Source organism: Castanea sativa, chromosome 11, assembly GCF_040712315.1.
Source record: "Castanea sativa cultivar Marrone di Chiusa Pesio chromosome 11, ASM4071231v1".
NCBI lineage: Eukaryota > Viridiplantae > Streptophyta > Magnoliopsida > Fagales > Fagaceae > Castanea > Castanea sativa.
This window is the reverse complement of record NC_134023.1, coordinates 57,020,441-57,040,231: the sequence shown is the minus strand read 5'-3', so window position 1 is coordinate 57,040,231 and position 19,791 is coordinate 57,020,441. Positions and strand designations below refer to the sequence as shown.

The following is a 19,791-nucleotide window of genomic DNA, read 5'->3' as shown; positions in this document are numbered from 1 at the left end:
TAATAAGAAACTGAAAACTAGAGAACCTACAAGTAAAGAATAACTAGAACTAAATCACCAAAATAATAAAGATACTTCAATCGTTTGGTTTTGGGGGTGGGTAAATCACTAAATTGATATGCAATATGCCAAGTCTTAAAGTCCAAGCCTTCCACTAGATGACCAACAGCCTTATAGTGATATGTGGGTACCTCTTCTTTTTTATTCATAAGATTTGGATCTTGGTTTCACCCACGGAATGGTGGGAACTTGAAAGGAAAAGCCTGTTCCCAAATATGTAACCAACTATCTCAAATTAATTATTGGATTATAAAGCTTCAAGTAGGTTGGTCTAGCAACTTTCAAGATGTTAGAATATTCATGTGTGAGTAATGTAGTTAGTTGAGTAATGAAATTTCACATTTGATACTAATGAAAATATAATAAGTGATTAAGATAATATAATTGGACCAAAACTCATTAGCTTAAGCTTTCAAGTCATGTAGTATCTTTATATGTTATATTAAAACGAGTAAAATATGATCATTTGTAGTTGGCATAATTACATTGTCTCTAAAAATTCTGCTCAAGCGAAAAACATTTTGCTTGAGCTAAACCAAATTCACTCAAACAAATCATTAAAGGAAGAAATCAGAAGAAAAATTGCCTATACCCGATGTTCGCTCAAGTGATACGGTAAAGTTTGGAATTTTGAATTATGCTAGAAAAATAATTCTTGCTTAGTTTTAACCATTGTGTGCACCTGTATAAACCATTTTTAAGCATGACTTTTAGAGAGAAGAAAGGTTGCTATACCAAATTAAGTAAAAACCTTATATCTTGAAGTCTTCTTCCTAAGCCTAAACAGAGAAAAATCTTCCTTGCGTTGTGTTGTGTGTGCTCTCAATAACACCTTCAGCTTTAAAGCATTCCTGAAATCTCAAATATCTTTTTCCAATGAGTTCACTTTAGCAAATCTTCAAGGAAATCCATGGAGTGCCAGAGGTTCTAATTCGCGTGGATGAGAAGCTTGTGGGTAAAATCACCATAAAACTAAAAGGATTTCAGAAGTTTTAGGGCTACTAAGATAGGGACATTTGTAGAGATTGTAATAAAAATTTTAGTTGTGCAAAGGTACCATGCATTAATAAAGACTATTCATTTAAAGTAGATTTTCTACAAGATTGGGTTACTATAGTGGTTTTTCCATTACAGGGTTCTTCATTTGTTTTCTACTTTGTTTCCAAATATGTGTGTGATTTTGCTACTTTCATTATTATCATTATTACTTTAGTTTTGGCTCTTTATCTATGTGGTTGATATATCTATTTATGAGTGGAGTTCGTAATCAACTTAATGAATTTATTTATTCTTTCTGATGCGAGGAGTTCATAATAAACTTATTAAATTCATTTGTTTATTCTAATGCATAGATCACATAAAACAGATTTTTCAATCATTTTTTTTAAGTTACAATAAGTTAATTAAATAATAATTTTTTTACATATGTATTAACATGATGGACAAGACTTAGATATAGTATTTATGTGTTATTTCTTAGATTCTTCTCTTAATTAAGATTCTACCATGTGAATTTTTTCTTAGAGAATGAAAGTGTATTTTTTAATTAAGTAGCCACATAGCTAAATCTTAAAAGGAGAACTTAAGAAACAGTACCTAAAGTATTGTACTTAAGTTTTATCCTAACATGATTTATACAACATATAAAACAATATATCCCATTTTTTTAAAATGAATCCCCTAATAAATTGATTTTTCACAAACGCCAATTTCTTTTATATGTAACTTATAAAAGCTTGGTCTTATTTATTATACTTATGTGATGTAGTTCAATGTGAAATACAAATCATCTGTACCACTTTTTGTGTTTCATTCCACCAATCACAACTTTCCATTTATTTATTTAACTTTCCTTATAGAATAGACATTACACTCCACCCATGTATTAGGTTTTTGTTTTGTTTTTTTTTTTTTTTGTTGATAAAAATATTTAAGCATTTTTTTTAATAAAAAAATAACTTCATACTTCATTTCATGTGGAGTCCTCACACGCAAGAATATGGTGGTTACATGTATCAGATGCATGGTATCTATTTTCAAACATATTATTGTTGTCAGTATTGTGGCTTCTTCCTAATCATATATTAGCTTGAAAGTCGAGGTGATTACTTCACTCACCTTCGTAGTAAAAAATTTATAACAATCCATTAAGATATGATATGCTACAAGTGAATATTTGCAATAATAAATGAATCCTAATTTTAGGATGTCTAACCTTTTAATTCAATACATATTATGTCTTTTCTGAATGTTAGAGTAAATACATCTCAAGTAAAACAATGAATGGGAAACTAGAGCAAATACATCTCAAGTACCCATTATTAGTATCAAATAGTTAAATTTGTGAAAATAATGACCAAATTATTAGTATCATTATATTCTTAAGTTAATTAAATTTTTGGAAAAAGTGATTGTCATGCTGCTAGAGTTAATGGTTATAAGTTCGAGCATTATCTTTTTTTTTTTTTGGTAAACCATGATAATTAGCATTAACTAAGAGAAAACAAGTCTATTACAAGAGACTGCCTCCTTTTGAGAAACTAGGAGGCTAACCACCACAGGCGGTGGATGCAAAAAAAACAACAAAAGAAGAAATGAAGCTCCCTCCAAATCTGGCCAGCGCATGCGCGCATTAATTAGCTTCACCGAAAGTGTGGACTATCCTCTTGTTGGGGATGGCTTTAGCAGGTTCCTGCAATCAGATAGCAGAGGCTCCATTAGTAAATTGGGCGAGTTGTTATTCATTAGCATAACTACACTCAAGGCATCATCTCGACTATCAGGTTATCTAATCCAAGCTCTTTGGCGATGGCAAGACCATTTCTAAGAGCCCAGAGTTCTGCTATGGAGCTGTTGGTGTTGTCGAGGGACCTTGCATAGCCTCTTATCCAGTTGCTCTGGTGTTATCAGATTAATCCTCCTCCTCCTGCCTTCCCCGGATTTCCCAGATCAGACCTGTCGGAGTTGAGTTTCACCCAGCCCATAGGAGGTATTTCCCACTCCACCCGAATCACAGTCTTCATTCTATTGAGCCTTGTCTTAGCCCCAATGGAGAAAAGCTCAGCGCTGTCCCTAATGCACTTCATATGAACCATTTTGTCAACAATTCTGATTCTAAAAATGAAGTTGTTTCGTCCTAGTCAAAGCTGTCAGAGTCCCATGGGAAAGATAATCTTCCACGGGATGCCCTGATGGCTAGAGGTTACCTCGGATTTGCAGTTAATCTCAATCCACTTCTCAACTGATTGACTGAACGAGCTCATAAGGCATTGAGGGACTTTGAGACTTCGCTAAAACCTTTGAGCTATATCACATCCACGAAGCAAATGGTCAATTGATTCATTGTTTTTTTGACACATAGTGCATGTCGGGTTGAGGTTTAAACCCCTTGAACCTAGAACTTTCCCAGTAGGTAGGCTGTTGTGCAAGCACAGCCAGATGAAAAATTGTATACGCAGATGGGTTTCTGTTTTTCAAATGCAAGCCATGGATTGAGTAGCCAGGTTCAATGGGTTTAAGCCCCTTGCCAGAGATAGGCCAACTTAAGAGAGAAAAAACCATCTTTAGAGTAGGCCAAGTAAGAGAATCCTCGGAATTTTGGTTCAGCGAGAAAGGTGTAGCTTTATTTAAGCTTGTAACTTGATTCGGAAGCTTGAAGGAGATGCAATGCGCATTCCACTCAAGTCTTGGATCAACACATTGTTGTACAATTAACTGCTCTTCAACCCATGTTAGAGGCCCTGCAATAAGTTTTCGGATGGGACCACAAGGCAACCAAAAATCCTTCCAAAAATTAATTGATTTACCATTGTTAACAATCCATTTTAGCCCCTCAACATACAGTACTGGTCCAGCTATTTTACAGGCAGCCCATACTCTTGAGCAAGGCAAATTTCTTCCTTCTTCCGTTAGTCGCCTTAGGGAAAGGTATTTTGCAGTGAGCATTCTTGCCCAAAGGGCCTCACGTTTATCTCATGTTCAGGTATTAAAATAAATAAAAAACTCATGCACTGACCTTCAATTATTGAGTGTAATTTAGAATAATTTTAAAACAATGATTAAATAATTAAATTAGTTGTTTCTTAAAAACTTAATTGTAATGAATACAGATAAATGTAAATTCTATATTTTCTTCTATCAGCTTATTGGACTTTAGAATAATTAATCAAAGTACAGGGATGAACCCACGCTGGGACCAAGGGAAGCCGAAAAGGGCCGGGGCCCTGGCCTCTTGGCCCCAACCCCGCTCCTCTTTTCTTCTCAACACACACACACACACATATATATATATATATATATATATATATATATATATATATATATATATATATATATTTAAAATATGCCTTCTGAAAAAGTCAATTAGTCCACAAAGAAGCTATAAAAAAAATGGTCAGCTAGCATATAACTTGTGACTCTCCTCTATATAAATAAAAAATTACATCAAAATATTTTTAGAAAATTATATTTTTTTATGGTTTTGTATTTTATGCAACTAAATAGTTTTAAATACAAGAAAATAAATTTTCTTAATCAATAGAAATTTGAGAGAAAACTGAGGAATAAGAGAGGCTACTTAAGCAAAATTACTTTTTTTTTTTTTATATACAAAATAAAAATTTTACCCTAGTTTAATCAAAGTATATATGTGTCTGAATCTTTCTCTTGAAGACTTGAATCCCAGTTCTTCTCTCTCCATCCTATAAGAACTATGTACTTGTATGTGAAGTGACCATTAAGCCAAGCAAAATTACTTTTTTATTTATATTCTAAACTAGTTTCTTGCTCTTATCACACGTGGTTCCTTTTTTTGGATTTTTTTTTATCAATATATTTAGTTTTTTGTCTTGCAAAAGATTTTGATGAACACAGTATTAGATCCAATACGTGGATATTATGTTTTATTAATCACTATTCCACTTAGCTATTCCTATCACAACTCGTTTATAAATTGTTTCCTACAGTGTTGTGACTCACTCAAGCAATAGTCCATGATTGGACTAGTCATCTAGTGACCACTCCAGTCATCTGCTTGGAATTAACCAAGTCTTTTTATTTATTTATTTTTTTTTTAAATTCCATCAAGACTAAAAGGATAATGATACTTGCATGAAGTTGTGCGCAGGAAAGCGCACAAATTATTTCCACCTTATCCAATTTGTCGGCATGCATTTGGATCATAGGGTAGAGATCATGTTTGAGAACAAAATTTATTTGAAAAATGAGTGAAAGAAAGTTAATGGTAAGTCAACATCAGTTAATGATCAGTCTACACATAGAGAGAGAGAGAGAGAGTAAAAGGAGAGTTCATTATTGATGGACAGAAATTTTTGTAGTTTAGAATATATTTATGATGGTTTATTGAGTATGTAATGTTTTGGAAAAACATTTTTTGTCGCACAAAAAGACAAAAAATGTGAAAAATCATTTTCATTAAAAATAGTACATTACAAGAGGAAAGTGTGTACTCAACATGGTATAATAAGAAAATATGCATTATATATATATATATATATATATATATATATATATATTTGTGTTTGGCTATTTGGTTTTACATGAATTCATCCTTTGTTATGAGCTACACACACATATATATGAACATCAAGTAGAAAATGATAGTAGGCAATACACCATTACACCTTATGTATAGATATATCTTATATAGGTTTTACCATAGTTTTAAAATCGTACGGGCCAGTAGGTCGAACCATTTCAACTAGAAATTGGGTATCAATTCAGTCCGATAACAACTCTTAAAACCGGTCAGAAACGGTCAAAATCGGTAAAAACCAAGAACCAGGAGTAAAAATGATTCATTGATAGTACAAGTTTCTAAAATCATAGGTTTTACTAATATATGTTCTTAGGGCATGTATTTTTTAAACTATTTTAGAAAAAATTTTATGAAGAAATAAAAAAGTGTCTAACTTTCTTGATAATTTTTTCAATTTCACATAAATTTTTTTAAAAAAATAAATAATTAATGTATGCGTAATAGCACATGTTAATCCGACTCATCTTATATGACACTGCTATTCATCGTTGCTCTCTTACATCTTATATAATACTGCGATCCATCATTGTTCTCTTACATGTATGTGAATATTGGTGTTACAAGTGGCATGTTCATGGCCCATAAGGCAAAAGGCAAATGATTATGGTTTTTATTGGTTTTCTTTGTGAAACACAAATAATTGCACCCTAATGCAATCATCATCAAACAGTGCCTCAATTTGCACAGTATATGAAAATTTTACGTCATGGTGGGGATCCAATATTATTTTACTTTAATAACAATGGGGTCTATGTGATATGACCTTATTACCTCACTCGGTACTGTCTCACTCTCACTGATCACTCCCACCACTCAGGTGACTCAGATGCCCTCACCAATCACCATTGCGCAGCCACGCGTAGCGCACCTCGATCGATCTCTTTCTTTCTTTCTCTCTCTCCGTCTTTGTCTCTGTCGAGGATCAGAACTTCACAAACATGTATAAACCTTTTTAAAGTATCATATATATATATATATATGTTTATATGCAAAGTGGATAATTTGGATTTTATCTTTTCTAATTATTATATACCTTAATCATATCCCACGTTAAGTGTTAGGCCTAAATGGTTCCCTTTTCTACTTGTACACTACATTAATTTTTGTGATTAAATTATTCAAAAGATGGCAGACGAAAAGGAAGAAGAATTCTTCATGCAACGTATTGCCAAATTAATATAAGGAAACTTAAAAAAAATATAAATAATTTAAGAGCATTAAAGTAACACATAATGTGGTTAAAGTAGCATAACAATTTTTATAATAATTTTTTTTGAGAAAAAGTTTCAACCTATGGCATCCGCTCTTGGTGATAACTCTTTATCATCAGACTAAGACACCAATTAGTTTTTGGTGTAGGTGAGGATTAGACCCTAAATCTCTTATTCAACCATCAGAGATTTTACCAGTTGAGTTAACTGGAACCCACTATTACAAAATTTTCAAATACTAATATAGTTAAATAGAGTACTTAGAAGAAGTAAACAAAGAGTTTTAAGTATACAATTAGAAGAGAAAAACAAGGGATGGAGATGCAAATATATCACTTAATAAACTCTCACTAATTCAAATTTTATTTAACCTATATTGATTGGATTATAGGTTATTTATGTGATTTCCTTGTATGTCAAATTTTACATTATTTTTTTTTTCAAATATATATATGTATACATATAATATATAAATTCATGTTTATTCACGAGCAAATATTTATGATAAGGGTTTAAGTGATAATCCAATACTATTCGTATCCTTTTTAGTGTCCCATATTTACATTATTTTATTTGCTTCTTTCTTTTCGAACATGATATCAAAGTTAATCCAATAGTAATGGTATCATTTTTAGTGTCTCATATTTACATTATTTTATTTGCTTCATTCCTTTCGAACATGATATCAAAGTTATGTTCTAACTATTTAAACATTATATCTATACTTGTATTGCATGTCTTGTAATCCTATTAGTATAGACTTTAGCCTCCTATAAATACCCTATTATGAGATTATTGTGACAAAAATGTAGCCATCAAAACTTCCTAATGTCTCTTTTTCTTTCTTCTTTCTTCTTTCTCTACATTAATTTCTTTTCTTTTCTCTTTCTAACAACCATGAGAATTATATGCACGAAAATGACATATGATACAAAGGTGGATCCAACAAATATTAAAAATTAGAATTGAAACCAATATTTTGAATCGGATTGATAGCTAACACAAAAGTCATTGTATAAATTGTTAATTCATTAGTGTTTTATTTTAATAGTAAAAAACGATCATTAATATAAAACTATGGAACAAGGAATACTTGCAAAGAAAAATCCAGCTTCGAAATATGTAGCTAACTATTTGAATTCAATTTTTAGAGATTGGATCCAAAATTTTCGTGGGTCAAATGGGTTTGAATTTTTTTTTATTGGAATTCTTTATAAGATTTTTTAAAAAAAAATGAAAAGGACTTAAGGACTTATGGAGAGGATGATGTGAATTTTAAAGTTGCTCAAAATTAGTGCCACAGAATTTTTTTTTGAGAAGGACAAGCCGCAAATGGGAGAGAATTACAAATCATAGATGAGATATTAATTTTTTTTTTTTTAGAAACAAACTAATTGCTAAACATTCAAATGATGTGGGACAACACTCACTTTATGATTTTTTGAGAAACAAACTAACTGCTAAACACATACATACTTCCGTTTGAGAACTGATTATTTTGCTAAAGCTGAAAACTTTTTACTAAAAGTATGTAGAAAAGAATAATGCTAGAGATACAAACTATTTTACAAAAAAATTTATAAAATGTTGATGTGATGAATAATTATTGGTAAATGAAAAAGTGATATTAATGGTAAATCTAAATGAAAACCAATAAAAGGTTAGTTACATCAACATTTTAATGTTGTAAAATAGTTTGTAACTATTGTAGTATTGCTCATGTAAAAAAAAAAAAAAAAAAAAAAGCTAAAAGTTGACTTTTGCATTTAACAAATTTTTTTTTTCTCATATATATATAATATAAAAATTCATGTTTATTCATGAACAAATAAACTATGGAACAGGGAATACTTGCAAAGAAAAATCCAGCTTCGAAATATGTAGCCAACTATTTGAATTCAATTTTTTGAGATTGGATCCAAAATTTTCGTGGGTCAAATGGGTTTGAATTTTTTTTTTTTTTCGGAATTCTTTATAAGATTTTTTTTAAAAAAAAATGAAAAGGACTTAAGGACTTATGGAGACGATGATGTGAATTTTAAAGTTGCTCAAAATTAGTGCCACAGATTTTTTTTTTTTTTTGAGAAGGACAAGCCGCAGATGGGAGAGAATTACAAATCATAGATGAGATATTAGGTTTTTTTTTTTTTAGAAACAAACTAACCGCTAAACATTCAAATGATGTGGGACAACACTCATCACTTTATTATTTTATGAGAAACCAACTAACTACTAAACACATACACACTTTCGTTTGAGAACTGATTATTTTGCTAAAGCTAAAAACTTTTTGCTAAAAGTATGTAAAAAAGAATAATATTAGAGATACAAATTATTTTATAAAAAAATTTATAAACTGCTGATGTAATGAATAATTATTGGTAAATGAAAATGTGATATTAATGGTAAATCTAAATGAAAACCAATAAAAGGCTGGCCACATCAACATTTTAATGTTGTAAAATAGTTTGTAACTATTGTAGTATTGCTCATGTAAAAAAAAAAAAAAAAAAAAGCTAAAAGTTGACTTTTGCATTTAACAAATTTTTTTTTTCTCATATATATATAATATAAAAATTCATGTTTATTCATGAACAAATAAACTATGGAACAGGGAATACTTGCAAAGAAAAATCCAGCTTCGAAATATGTAGCCAACTATTTGAATTCAATTTTTTGAGATTGGATCCAAAATTTTCGTGGGTCAAATGGGTTTGAATTTTTTTTTTTTTCGGAATTCTTTATAAGATTTTTTTTTAAAAAAAATGAAAAGGACTTAAGGACTTATGGAGACGATGATGTGAATTTTAAAGTTGCTCAAAATTAGTGCCACAGAATTTTTTTTTTTTTTTTGAGAAGGACAAGCCGCAGATGGGAGAGAATTACAAATCATAGATGAGATATTAAATTTTTTTTTTTTTTTAGAAACTAACTAATCGCTAAACATTCAAATGACGTGGGACAACACTCACTTTATTATTTTTTGAGAAACAAACTAACTGCTAAACACATACACACTTCCATTTGAGAACTGATTATTTTGCTAAAGCTGAAAATTTATTGTTAAAAGTATGTAGAAAAGAATAATGTTAAAGATACAAACTATTTTACAAAAAAATTTATAAACTGTTGATATGATGAATAATTATTGGTAAATGAAAAAGTGATATTAATAGTAAATCTAAATGAAATCCAATAAGAGGTTGGTCACATCAACATTTTAATGTTGTAAAATAGTTTGTAACTATAGCATTACTCATGTAAAAAAAAAACTAAAAGTTGACTTTTGTATTTAACAATTTTTTTTTCTCAAATATAGATATAATATATAAAAATTCATGTTTATACATGAGCAAATATTTATGATAAGGATTTAAGTGATAATCCAATAGTAACCGTATCCTTTTTAGTGTCCCATATTTACATTATTTTATTTGCTTCTTTCTTTTCGAACACGATATCAAAGTTAATTCAATAGCAATGGTATCCTTTTTAGTGTCCCATATTTACATTATTTACTTGCAAAGAAAAATCCAGCTTCGAAATATGTAGCCAACTATTTGAATTCAATTTTTAGAGATTGGATCCAAAATTTTCGTGGGTCAAATGGGTTTGAATTTTTTTTTTATTGGAATTCTTTATAAGATTTTTAAAAAAAAAAAATGAAAAGGACTTAAGGACTTATGGAGACGATGATTTGAATTTTAAAGTTGCTCAAAATTAGTGCCACCGAATTTTTTTTTTTTTGAGAAGGACAAGCCGCATATGGGAGAGAATTACAAATCATAGATGAGATATTAATTTTTATTTTTTTTTAGAAACTAACTGACCGCTAAACATTCAAATGACGTGGGACAACACTCACTTTATTATTTTTTGAGAAACAAACTAACTGCTAAACACATACACACTTCCGTTTGAGAATTGATTATTTTGCTAAAGTTGAAAATTTATTGTTAAAAGTATGTAGAAAAGAATAATGCTAGAGATACAAATTATTTTACAAAAAAACTTATAAACTGTTGATGTGATGAATAATTATTGGTAAATGAAAAAGTGATATTAATAGTAAATCTAAATGAAATCCAATAAGAGGTTGACCACATCAACATTTTAATGTTGTAAAATAGTTTGTAACTGTAGCATTACTCATGTAAAAAAAAAAACAAAAAACAAAAAGTTGACTTTTGTATTTAACAATTTTTTTTCCCTCAAATATAGATATAATATATAAAAATTCATGATTATTCATGAGCAAATATTTATGATAAGGATTTAAGTGATAATCCAATAGTAACCGTATCCTTTTTAGTGTCCCATATTTACATTATTTTATTTGCTTCTTTCTTTTCGAACATGATATCAAAGTTAATTCAATAGCAATGGTATCCTTTTTAGTGTCCCATATTTACATTATTTTATTTGCTTCTTTCCTTTGGAACATGATATCAAAGTTATGTTCTAACTATTTAAACAATTATATCTATACTTGTATTGCATGTCTTGTAATCCTATTAGTATAGGCTTTAGCCTCCTATAAATACCCTATTATGAGTTTATTGTAACAAAAATGTAGCAATCAAAACTTCTTCATGTCTCTTTTTCTTTCTTCCGCTTATTTCTCTACATTAATTTCTTTTCTTTTCTCTTTCTAACAACCATGAAAAATATATGCATGAAAATGACATATGATACAAAGGTGGATACAACAAATATTAAAAATTAGAATGAAAACCAATATTTTGAATCGGATTGATAGCTGACACAAAAGTCATTGTATAAATTGTTAATTCATTAGTGTTTTATTTAATAGTAAAGAACGATCATTATAAAACTACGGACAAAATAAAAAAGCCAGCTTTGAAATATGTAGCCAACTATTTGAATTCAATTTTTAGAGATTGTATTCGAAATTTTCGTGGGTCAAATGGGTTTGAATTTTTTTTTTTTGGAATTCTTTGTAAGATTTTAAAAAAAAAATATATATATATATATATATATATATATATATATATATATATATATATATTGAAAAGGACTTAAGGACTTATGGAGATGATGATGTGAATTTTAAAGTTGCTCAAAATCAGTGCCGCAGATTTTTTTTGGAAAAACAAACTAATTGTTAGTAAACACTCAAACGATGTGATACAACACTCACTTTATTATTTTTTTGAGAAACAAACTAACTGTTAAACACACACACTTCTGTTTGAGAGCCGATTATTTTGTTAAAATTGAAATTTTTTTACTGAAAGTATGTAAAAAAAAAAAATGCTAGAGATACAAACTATTTTATAAAAAAATTTATAAACTGATATTATTAGGTGTATTAAGATGTATTGATTTTACAATGAGTCTTAAGTAAAAAGCTGATGTAGCATGTCCTAATTGGCTGGTGTAAACCAAAGGGTATACAGCCGTTCTTATTGAATTTATTCTCTTAATATTTTCCTAACCATTAGACATCAAAATTATTTCCTAACCATTGGACATCAAAAGCAAATATTAATACAACAAAATTTTTCTTAATACAATTACAAAGATCAATAGTTATCAAAGTGATGAAGTTGAATTGTTAAAAAAATAATTGTAAAAGAGTATAGACATAAACTAATAAATAAAAATATTCTAAGCAATAATAATTAAAATTCACTTAACAACAATAATCAATATGTTTATTGTATTAGAAACAATTGATGATTTCCAAGATTTAATCTTAGCAGCAATAATTAGTACGTTTATCATATTTAGGGGTGTCTTGACCCAATCCACACTTGCCAAACCGGCCAAACTGCCTGACCCCCACCTGATTTCAGCTCGAACTGACACTCCCGTCGGTCGTGGCGAGTTTCCACCTCCAAGAACTGACGTCGGCGGGTCGAGTGGTGGGTTTTTTTCTCCGAAACCCGAGCCACTCAACCTGACCCGACCGATGCTATATACGAAATCCAGTGAACTCCAACAAGATAAAGCTCAAATCTAGGGAGATTCGGCTAGATCACGACCAGATCCTGTGAGATTTAGCCAGATTTGGCCAAATCACAGCAAATTTCGAAGAATTTTTGTAGATTCTAACCATTTCGAAGCAAATTTCGGCGATTGTTTTGCAGATTTCAGTGACCTTTGCAGACTTCGGCAACTTTCACCACCGACCTGAATACCACCTGAACCCAAAACCGACTTGACCGATTGATGTCAGCGGTCGGTTTTGGGTCCCCCCGCCCTCCACCTGACGCCAGCGGAATGATTCCAAGTTAGGTCCAAAACCGAACCAGCTTAACCCATGGACATGCCTAATTGTATATATCTGAATTTGGTAAGGATGGGGTGTAAAACTCATGTTTTACATCATCCAATAAAAGATTGTCATATCAACTTTTTACCTAAAACTCAATACATCCTATCACACATAATAACATTTCACAATAAATTCACTGTTAAATTGAATTTTCAAATGGTTATTAGAATTGATTGAGTGTGGTTGTGCCTATTCTTTAATATGTAATATGATGATGTTACATGTTGGGATTGGAGAGGTAAAACTTAAGTTTTACATCACATCTTTATAAAACTCAATCGCTTATTGTATTAAGAAACAATATGCCTAATAAAATGAGGTATAATTAAATTATAACTAGAATGTATAGAAGAGGTATATATATATATATATATATATAGAGAGAGAGAGAGAGAGAGAGAGAGAGAGAGAGAGAGAGAGAAGTAGTCCAACAAGGAGAATGGGTCCAATTGGAATGGGTAACAAAATCTAACAGCCCCTCAAACTCAAAGTGGGCTATAAAAAACCAGAATGAGTTTGAAGACAAGATCACGAAGATGCCTTGGCATATGGAACTTAGTAAAATGTCGGAAAGTTAATCCTAAGATAACACAAAGTGAAGCTACAAAGTACCCTAAAAAAGATAATGGCGAAAAAGGTGACCGTCAACTGTGATATGCCCCCAAATGATTCAGTCTCTTAGAGGATGCCTCCCACTTATCTAGTATGCTTTCCAAAAAAACCTTAGTTTGAACCTATAAATACCCATTTTATACCTCACTCCAAATAACTTCTTAATAAACAGCTTCTTGATAAGAAGATTTTAACTATGTTTTTTAAATAAATAAATAAGCAATTTTCTTCCTTCAGTCTTCTTCACACATCATATTAGTACGTTTTTTGGTCTTCAAAAATCTCTCTCTAGTAGTCACTTTATAGGTAGAATCATTTTCAAACTTGCTTCTAATAACCTTTTTAAAAAAAAAATAATAATATCTTCTTTGAGTTGTAATCATCAATTTCTAAAGAGTTTCTTCAATTCCCTTGCAATATCAATCCAATTTTATTATTGTACGCTCTGAAGAATTGATTAAAAAAGCTTTAAATCAGGTGATTTATAAGCACTGTAAGTTTTCTTTTCTATGATTCCATTCTTTGCTAAACAATATCAACACAAATGATTCCATTTGTTTGATGTTGTTTAGTTGAATGTATATGCAATTTGTTTGTACGTTTAGACCCCTTTAACACAACCAGATTAACCTAGTTATTTAGTCAAGTGATTAACTTAGGTAAATTATGCAGATCTAGGTTAACACATATAAATCATATCATTGTAAAGTACGGAAAATAAAGAATACAACAATATGATAACCCAAGAAAACCAAACCGGTAAAAACCCTGGGGAGGATTTAACCTAACTATTCTCAAGGTAAAAACCTAGCTATCCTCATGGTAAAACTGAATCCACTATAAAAAAATTGAAGTTTACACAATAGCGACTTAGACCACTAATATCCTATTGCTACCTCGAGTAGGAAACTTACTACCACGACCACGTGACAGCTCCGAGTCCACGGACTACTTCTTTCTTGAATTCCAAGTAAGCACAAGCACTCCCGCTTGTACATCTTTAAGCTCTTGAATCTGCAACTGAATTGATCACCAAGCTCTTGACATCAATCTAAATCTTGATAACCCTAAGTGTATGTGAAGGCAAACACCTCTAGATCTCACAAAAAATTCACACACATAACATAAAGAGCATCCATAAAACGTAGCTAGGGTTTTCTCTTTTATACATAGGGCAAAACATAAAACCCTACATGTAAAACGGGCTTGGGTTGAGTTGGAAAATTCTGCAGAAAAATAATCTGCACGAGCTTGGATCGATCGAGTCTAATTTTCGATTGATCGAACCAGACAGATTTACACAGTAAATCCTGCAGAACACTCGATTCCAACTTTACAATTTAAACATACTTTAAGCAAGTCTAAAACAAGACTAAAAGCTTTGATCATGGTTTGCCAACATTACAAATTGAAGTTCTAATACATTTAAACCTAAAATCTTAGAACCTAACATGCTTGATGATCATGCCATTCCTTGATTTGTGTAAAAGACAATGTTTGGCAATAAACTTGGTTGTAGCCTAAATCAACAACTCTACTTAATATCTTTTTATTAGATGTGAATTTTAATAAATTTATTATTAGATTACATTTTCTAATTATATTCTCTATGCTAACAAAATTTTCAGAAGATTAAAGATCAATAAGTATGTCATCAATTAAATATTTAAATTTTAAGTTTTTGTAGTAAAAAACTATATATAAAAAATAAGTTTATGTATCAAATAATAAATAATATTTAGATGGCATAAAATTTGACATATGTGTTAAAACGATAAAGAATACATAATCTAAATATTGGATTTTCAAAATATATAATCATGTTAATTTTTTAATGGGAGTTGTAGCCTTAGGTTACAACAAAGTTTGTAGCCGAACTTTGACTTTGTGTTAATCACTTAATCTTGATAATTTGTTAGTCATATTTAATTCTTAGTGTTTATTGGTATCATTTTTCAGTTTACTTATATCAAAATTGCTATTTGATTCAATTTTTTTAGATATATATTAGTTTTTGTAGTAATAGTGCATGCTCATACCTTATAGTTGCGCAAGTGTACTTTTTTTTTTTTGAGACAAAGGTAAGCGAAATATTATTAAGAAAAACCAAAACTAAAAAAACACCACAAGTTCAAGGCAAATCCGAATGGAAAACATCTTCCACATTCTCAAGCAGAGATTCTACCCATACATCAGTATCTGCCGTTAAAACTGTTTTTTTAGCTAAACAATGAGCTAACCTATTCTCCTCACGTCGAACATGCTGAAACAAACAGCTCCTCAACGTTCCACCAATTCACTTAGATTCATCAATAATATGACTAAACAAATTACAGCAGCGACCAAATCCCTTTAAGGCAGCAATAACTCGACTACAATCACCTTCAATAATCACTCAAAACACACACAACTCTATAGCAAACATCACCGCCCTCCAAGCCGCCAAAGCTTCAGCCATTTCAACAAACTGAACCGAGCTAATATTCTACCGCAAAGCTCCAATAATCTGCCCATCACAGTCATGAACAACTACACCAACACCTGCTGACCTTGCTGCAAAGAAAGTTGCGTCGAAGTTCACTTTGTAATAATCCTAGGGAGAAGGAGACCAACGCACTAGGGACCGACGCACTGGCTCATTCTGAAACTGAGGATTAACTTCCCCAAACTCATCAACTAAGGCCCGAGCTCACTCACCCAGTTCATGCAACAGCCACACTGACTAGCGCTCTCTCAACCTGTCACAGAACTGCCACAGACACCACACCACAGTAGCAAAAGGCGCAACACGATAGCATGAACCATGATTAAACAAAACCTCCAACAACTCTAAAAACGTCCTGCACTTTGCCTGAACCAAAACCAAAAAACCCGGATCCATCATCCAAACCGAACGAACTTGATCACAAAGTCACAACGCATGCATCACCAATTCCGAATGATCACCACAGCCATCACAAACATTACCAACAGGAATATGCCGAGCCACCAAGTTCTGTATTGTGGGCAAAGAATCCTTTGTAGCACGCCACAAGAAATGTCTAATTTTATGAGGAACCCGGACCTTCCAGATTTTCTTCCACACCGAACCATCACCATTGGGAGTAGAAGAACTCGGCAGTGATTGGTTCTCATTATCAACAAGCATTCTATATGCACTCCTTACACTATAATCACCATTGACGGTCAAAGGCCAGATCAAAATATCCTCCTCCCCATCCATACAGACCTGGATTTTGCGCACCATATCCACTTCCCATTGTAAAAAATAGCTTGCCAGACACCCCAGGTCGTAAGTCCGTGTACTAGGTAGGAACAAATCACACACCCTACTAACATCATTATTGGTGTTGGGTGAAATAATTTTACTATGGTTGAGATCAGGCAGCCACCTATGATGCCAAACATCTATCATTTTTCCACTACCTACCCTCCATATCGCACCTTTCTCAATGAGACCACGTGCATTCAAAATACTACGCCATGCATAAGAACACTTAGGGTGAATTGGGGCATCAAGAATATTACCATTTGGAAAATACTTAGCACTAAAGACTTTAAAGAGAAGTGTATCTCGGTAATGAAGAAAACGCCAAACCTATTTAGCCAATAAAGCCTGATTGAACTTCTGAAGGTCCCGAAACCCCATGCCACCTATTAATTTAGAAGAACATAGAGAGCTCCATTTAACCCAATGAATTTTTCTTGCATCCCCACTACCCCACCAAAATTTTCATATCATGGCTTCAATATCTTTGCAAAGACCCACCGGAAGCTTAAAGACGCTCATGGAATAAACCGGGATATATTGGACCACCGCCTTAATCATGACTTCCCTCCCTGATTGAGACAACAACTTTTCCTTCCACCCCTGCATTCGGCCCCAAATCCTTTCTTTGATCTGAGTAAAACATGTTTTCCTATCCCTACCTACAAACGAGGGCAACCCCAAATATTTCTCATAATGTCTGATGACCGGAACACTAAGGGCCACTTTTAGAGCTTCTTGAGTAGCTTCATCTGTATTCCAGCTGAAAAAGAGAGTAGTCTTCTCCTTATTGATCATTTGACTAGAAGCAGTCTCATAAATGGCAAGCGATTCTTGAATTTTATTACACTCCTCAAGAGTAGATCTACAAAAAATTAAACAATCGTATGCAAAAAACAAGTGTGTTTATTTAGGCCCATTTCTACAAAGAGAGAAACCATTAATCACTCTTTCATCTGCAGCATTCTGTAAGAGAGCATTCAACCCTTCAACACAAAAGAGGAATAAATAAGGGGAGAGAGGATCCCCTTGTTGTAAGCCACGAGAGGGAACAATCACACCCTTTGGTTCACCATTCACAAGAATAGAATATGACATAGTAGTAATACACTCCATAATCAACGCCACCCATGTATCTGAAAAACCCATCTTAAGGAGAATTTTTTCAAGAAAAAGCCACTCCACCATATCATAAGCCTTGCTCATATCCAATTTCATAGCCATAAAACATTTCTTGCCTGAACAACTATTCTTCATATGATGCAAAGACTCAAAAGCAATTAAAATATTATCAGTAATCAAACAATCAGCAATAAAAGCACTCTGGGTCTCAGAAATAATAGAATTAAGCAAAGGCTTGAGATGGTTTGCTATCACCTTACTAATAATCTTATAAATCACATTACAAAGGCTTATAGGACGAAAATCAGAAACCTTTTCGGGGTTATGGACTTTAGGGATCAAAATAATAAAGGTATGGTTTATAGACCTAAGGATAGACCTTGAATTTAAACAAGATAAAACAGCCTGAGAAACATCCATACCAATATCAGTCCAGTAAGTCTGAAAAAATAAAGGCGGCATACCATCCAGACTAAGGGCTTTAAGTGGAGCCATCCCCTTAATTGCTTCTCCCACCTCCTCACTTGTGAAAGGTCTATTAAGCTCTGCTCATATTATCAGTTACTACAACATTCACCCCATCCAACACATTATCTAAATCCTGTGGATTTGAGGAAGTAAAGAGATTAGTATAAAAATCATTAAGGAGAGCTGAAAATACCTCTTCATCCTCTTGCCAAACCCCATTCCCATCACGCAACCCCTTAATAAAATTCTTCATCTTCCTTTGAGTAGCAGTCCCATGAAAAAAGTTAGTATTTTGATCCCCATTCTTCAACCACTGAACCCTAGACTGCTATTGCCACATTTTCTCCTCTTTGTCATGTAATACATTCAACTCCTTTTTAAATCGAATCACCTCCTCATAATCCCCAGATCTGGCCGAAACCTCTTCAACATGCCACAATTTCTCCTTCACCTGCTTTATTTGATTTTTAACATTGCCAAAGTGATCCCGACTCCAAGATTTCAACCGTTTCTTACACCTTTTTAATTTTGTTGCAGCCACAAACATAGGTGTACCATCAAGGGCACAATCCTAAGCTCTTGTTATCACCTCTTTACATTCAGGATCAGAAATCCACATAGATTCAAACCGGAAAGGCTTCTTACGCCATTTTTGTTGCTCACCATTATCATCCAAATAAAGAAGAATCGGCCTATGGTCTGAGGTAAAGCAATTTAAGTGTCTCACCCTACCTGTGGGAAAAGAAGTTAACCATTCATAATTTGCAACACCCATATCCAACCTTTCCCAAATCCATTCTCCCCTTCTCCTCCCATGCCAAGTAAACTTCGGTCCCGAAAAGCCTAGGTCAACAAACCCACAATGGTCCAATACTTCTCTAAAGTTTTGCATCAAAGAATGAGCCCGTGGAGCCCCACATCTCTTATCTCCCACCTCCAAAAGTTCATTAAAATCACCCAAACAGCACCAAGGAAGCTTCGGCTTTGAGCTAAGCATTCTTAGCATATCCCAACCTTCACTTCTATGATTTGTATCAGGCTCCCCATAGAAACCAATCAATCTCCAAGCATTCTCCAAACCACTATGCACAATAGAATCAATATGGTAGTTCGAAAAACTATCCACCCACACATCCACCTCTTTCTTCCACAAAAGAGCTAAACCACCACCCCTATCGTTACTAGGAACCAT

At 32.3% G+C, this 19,791-nt stretch overlaps 1 protein-coding gene across 1 annotated transcript; it reads right to left on the bottom strand.

The window, feature by feature from the left end:
* Positions 1 to 18,669: 18,669 nt before the first annotated feature.
* LOC142616773 (uncharacterized) lies at positions 18,670 to 19,791 on the bottom strand. Its single transcript, XM_075789557.1, has 3 exons — positions 19,189 to 19,791; positions 18,991 to 19,050; positions 18,670 to 18,732 (listed from the first exon to the last, which is right to left on the bottom strand). Exons 1-3 carry the CDS (start codon positions 19,789 to 19,791, stop codon positions 18,670 to 18,672), a joined length of 726 nt encoding a protein of 241 aa, XP_075645672.1.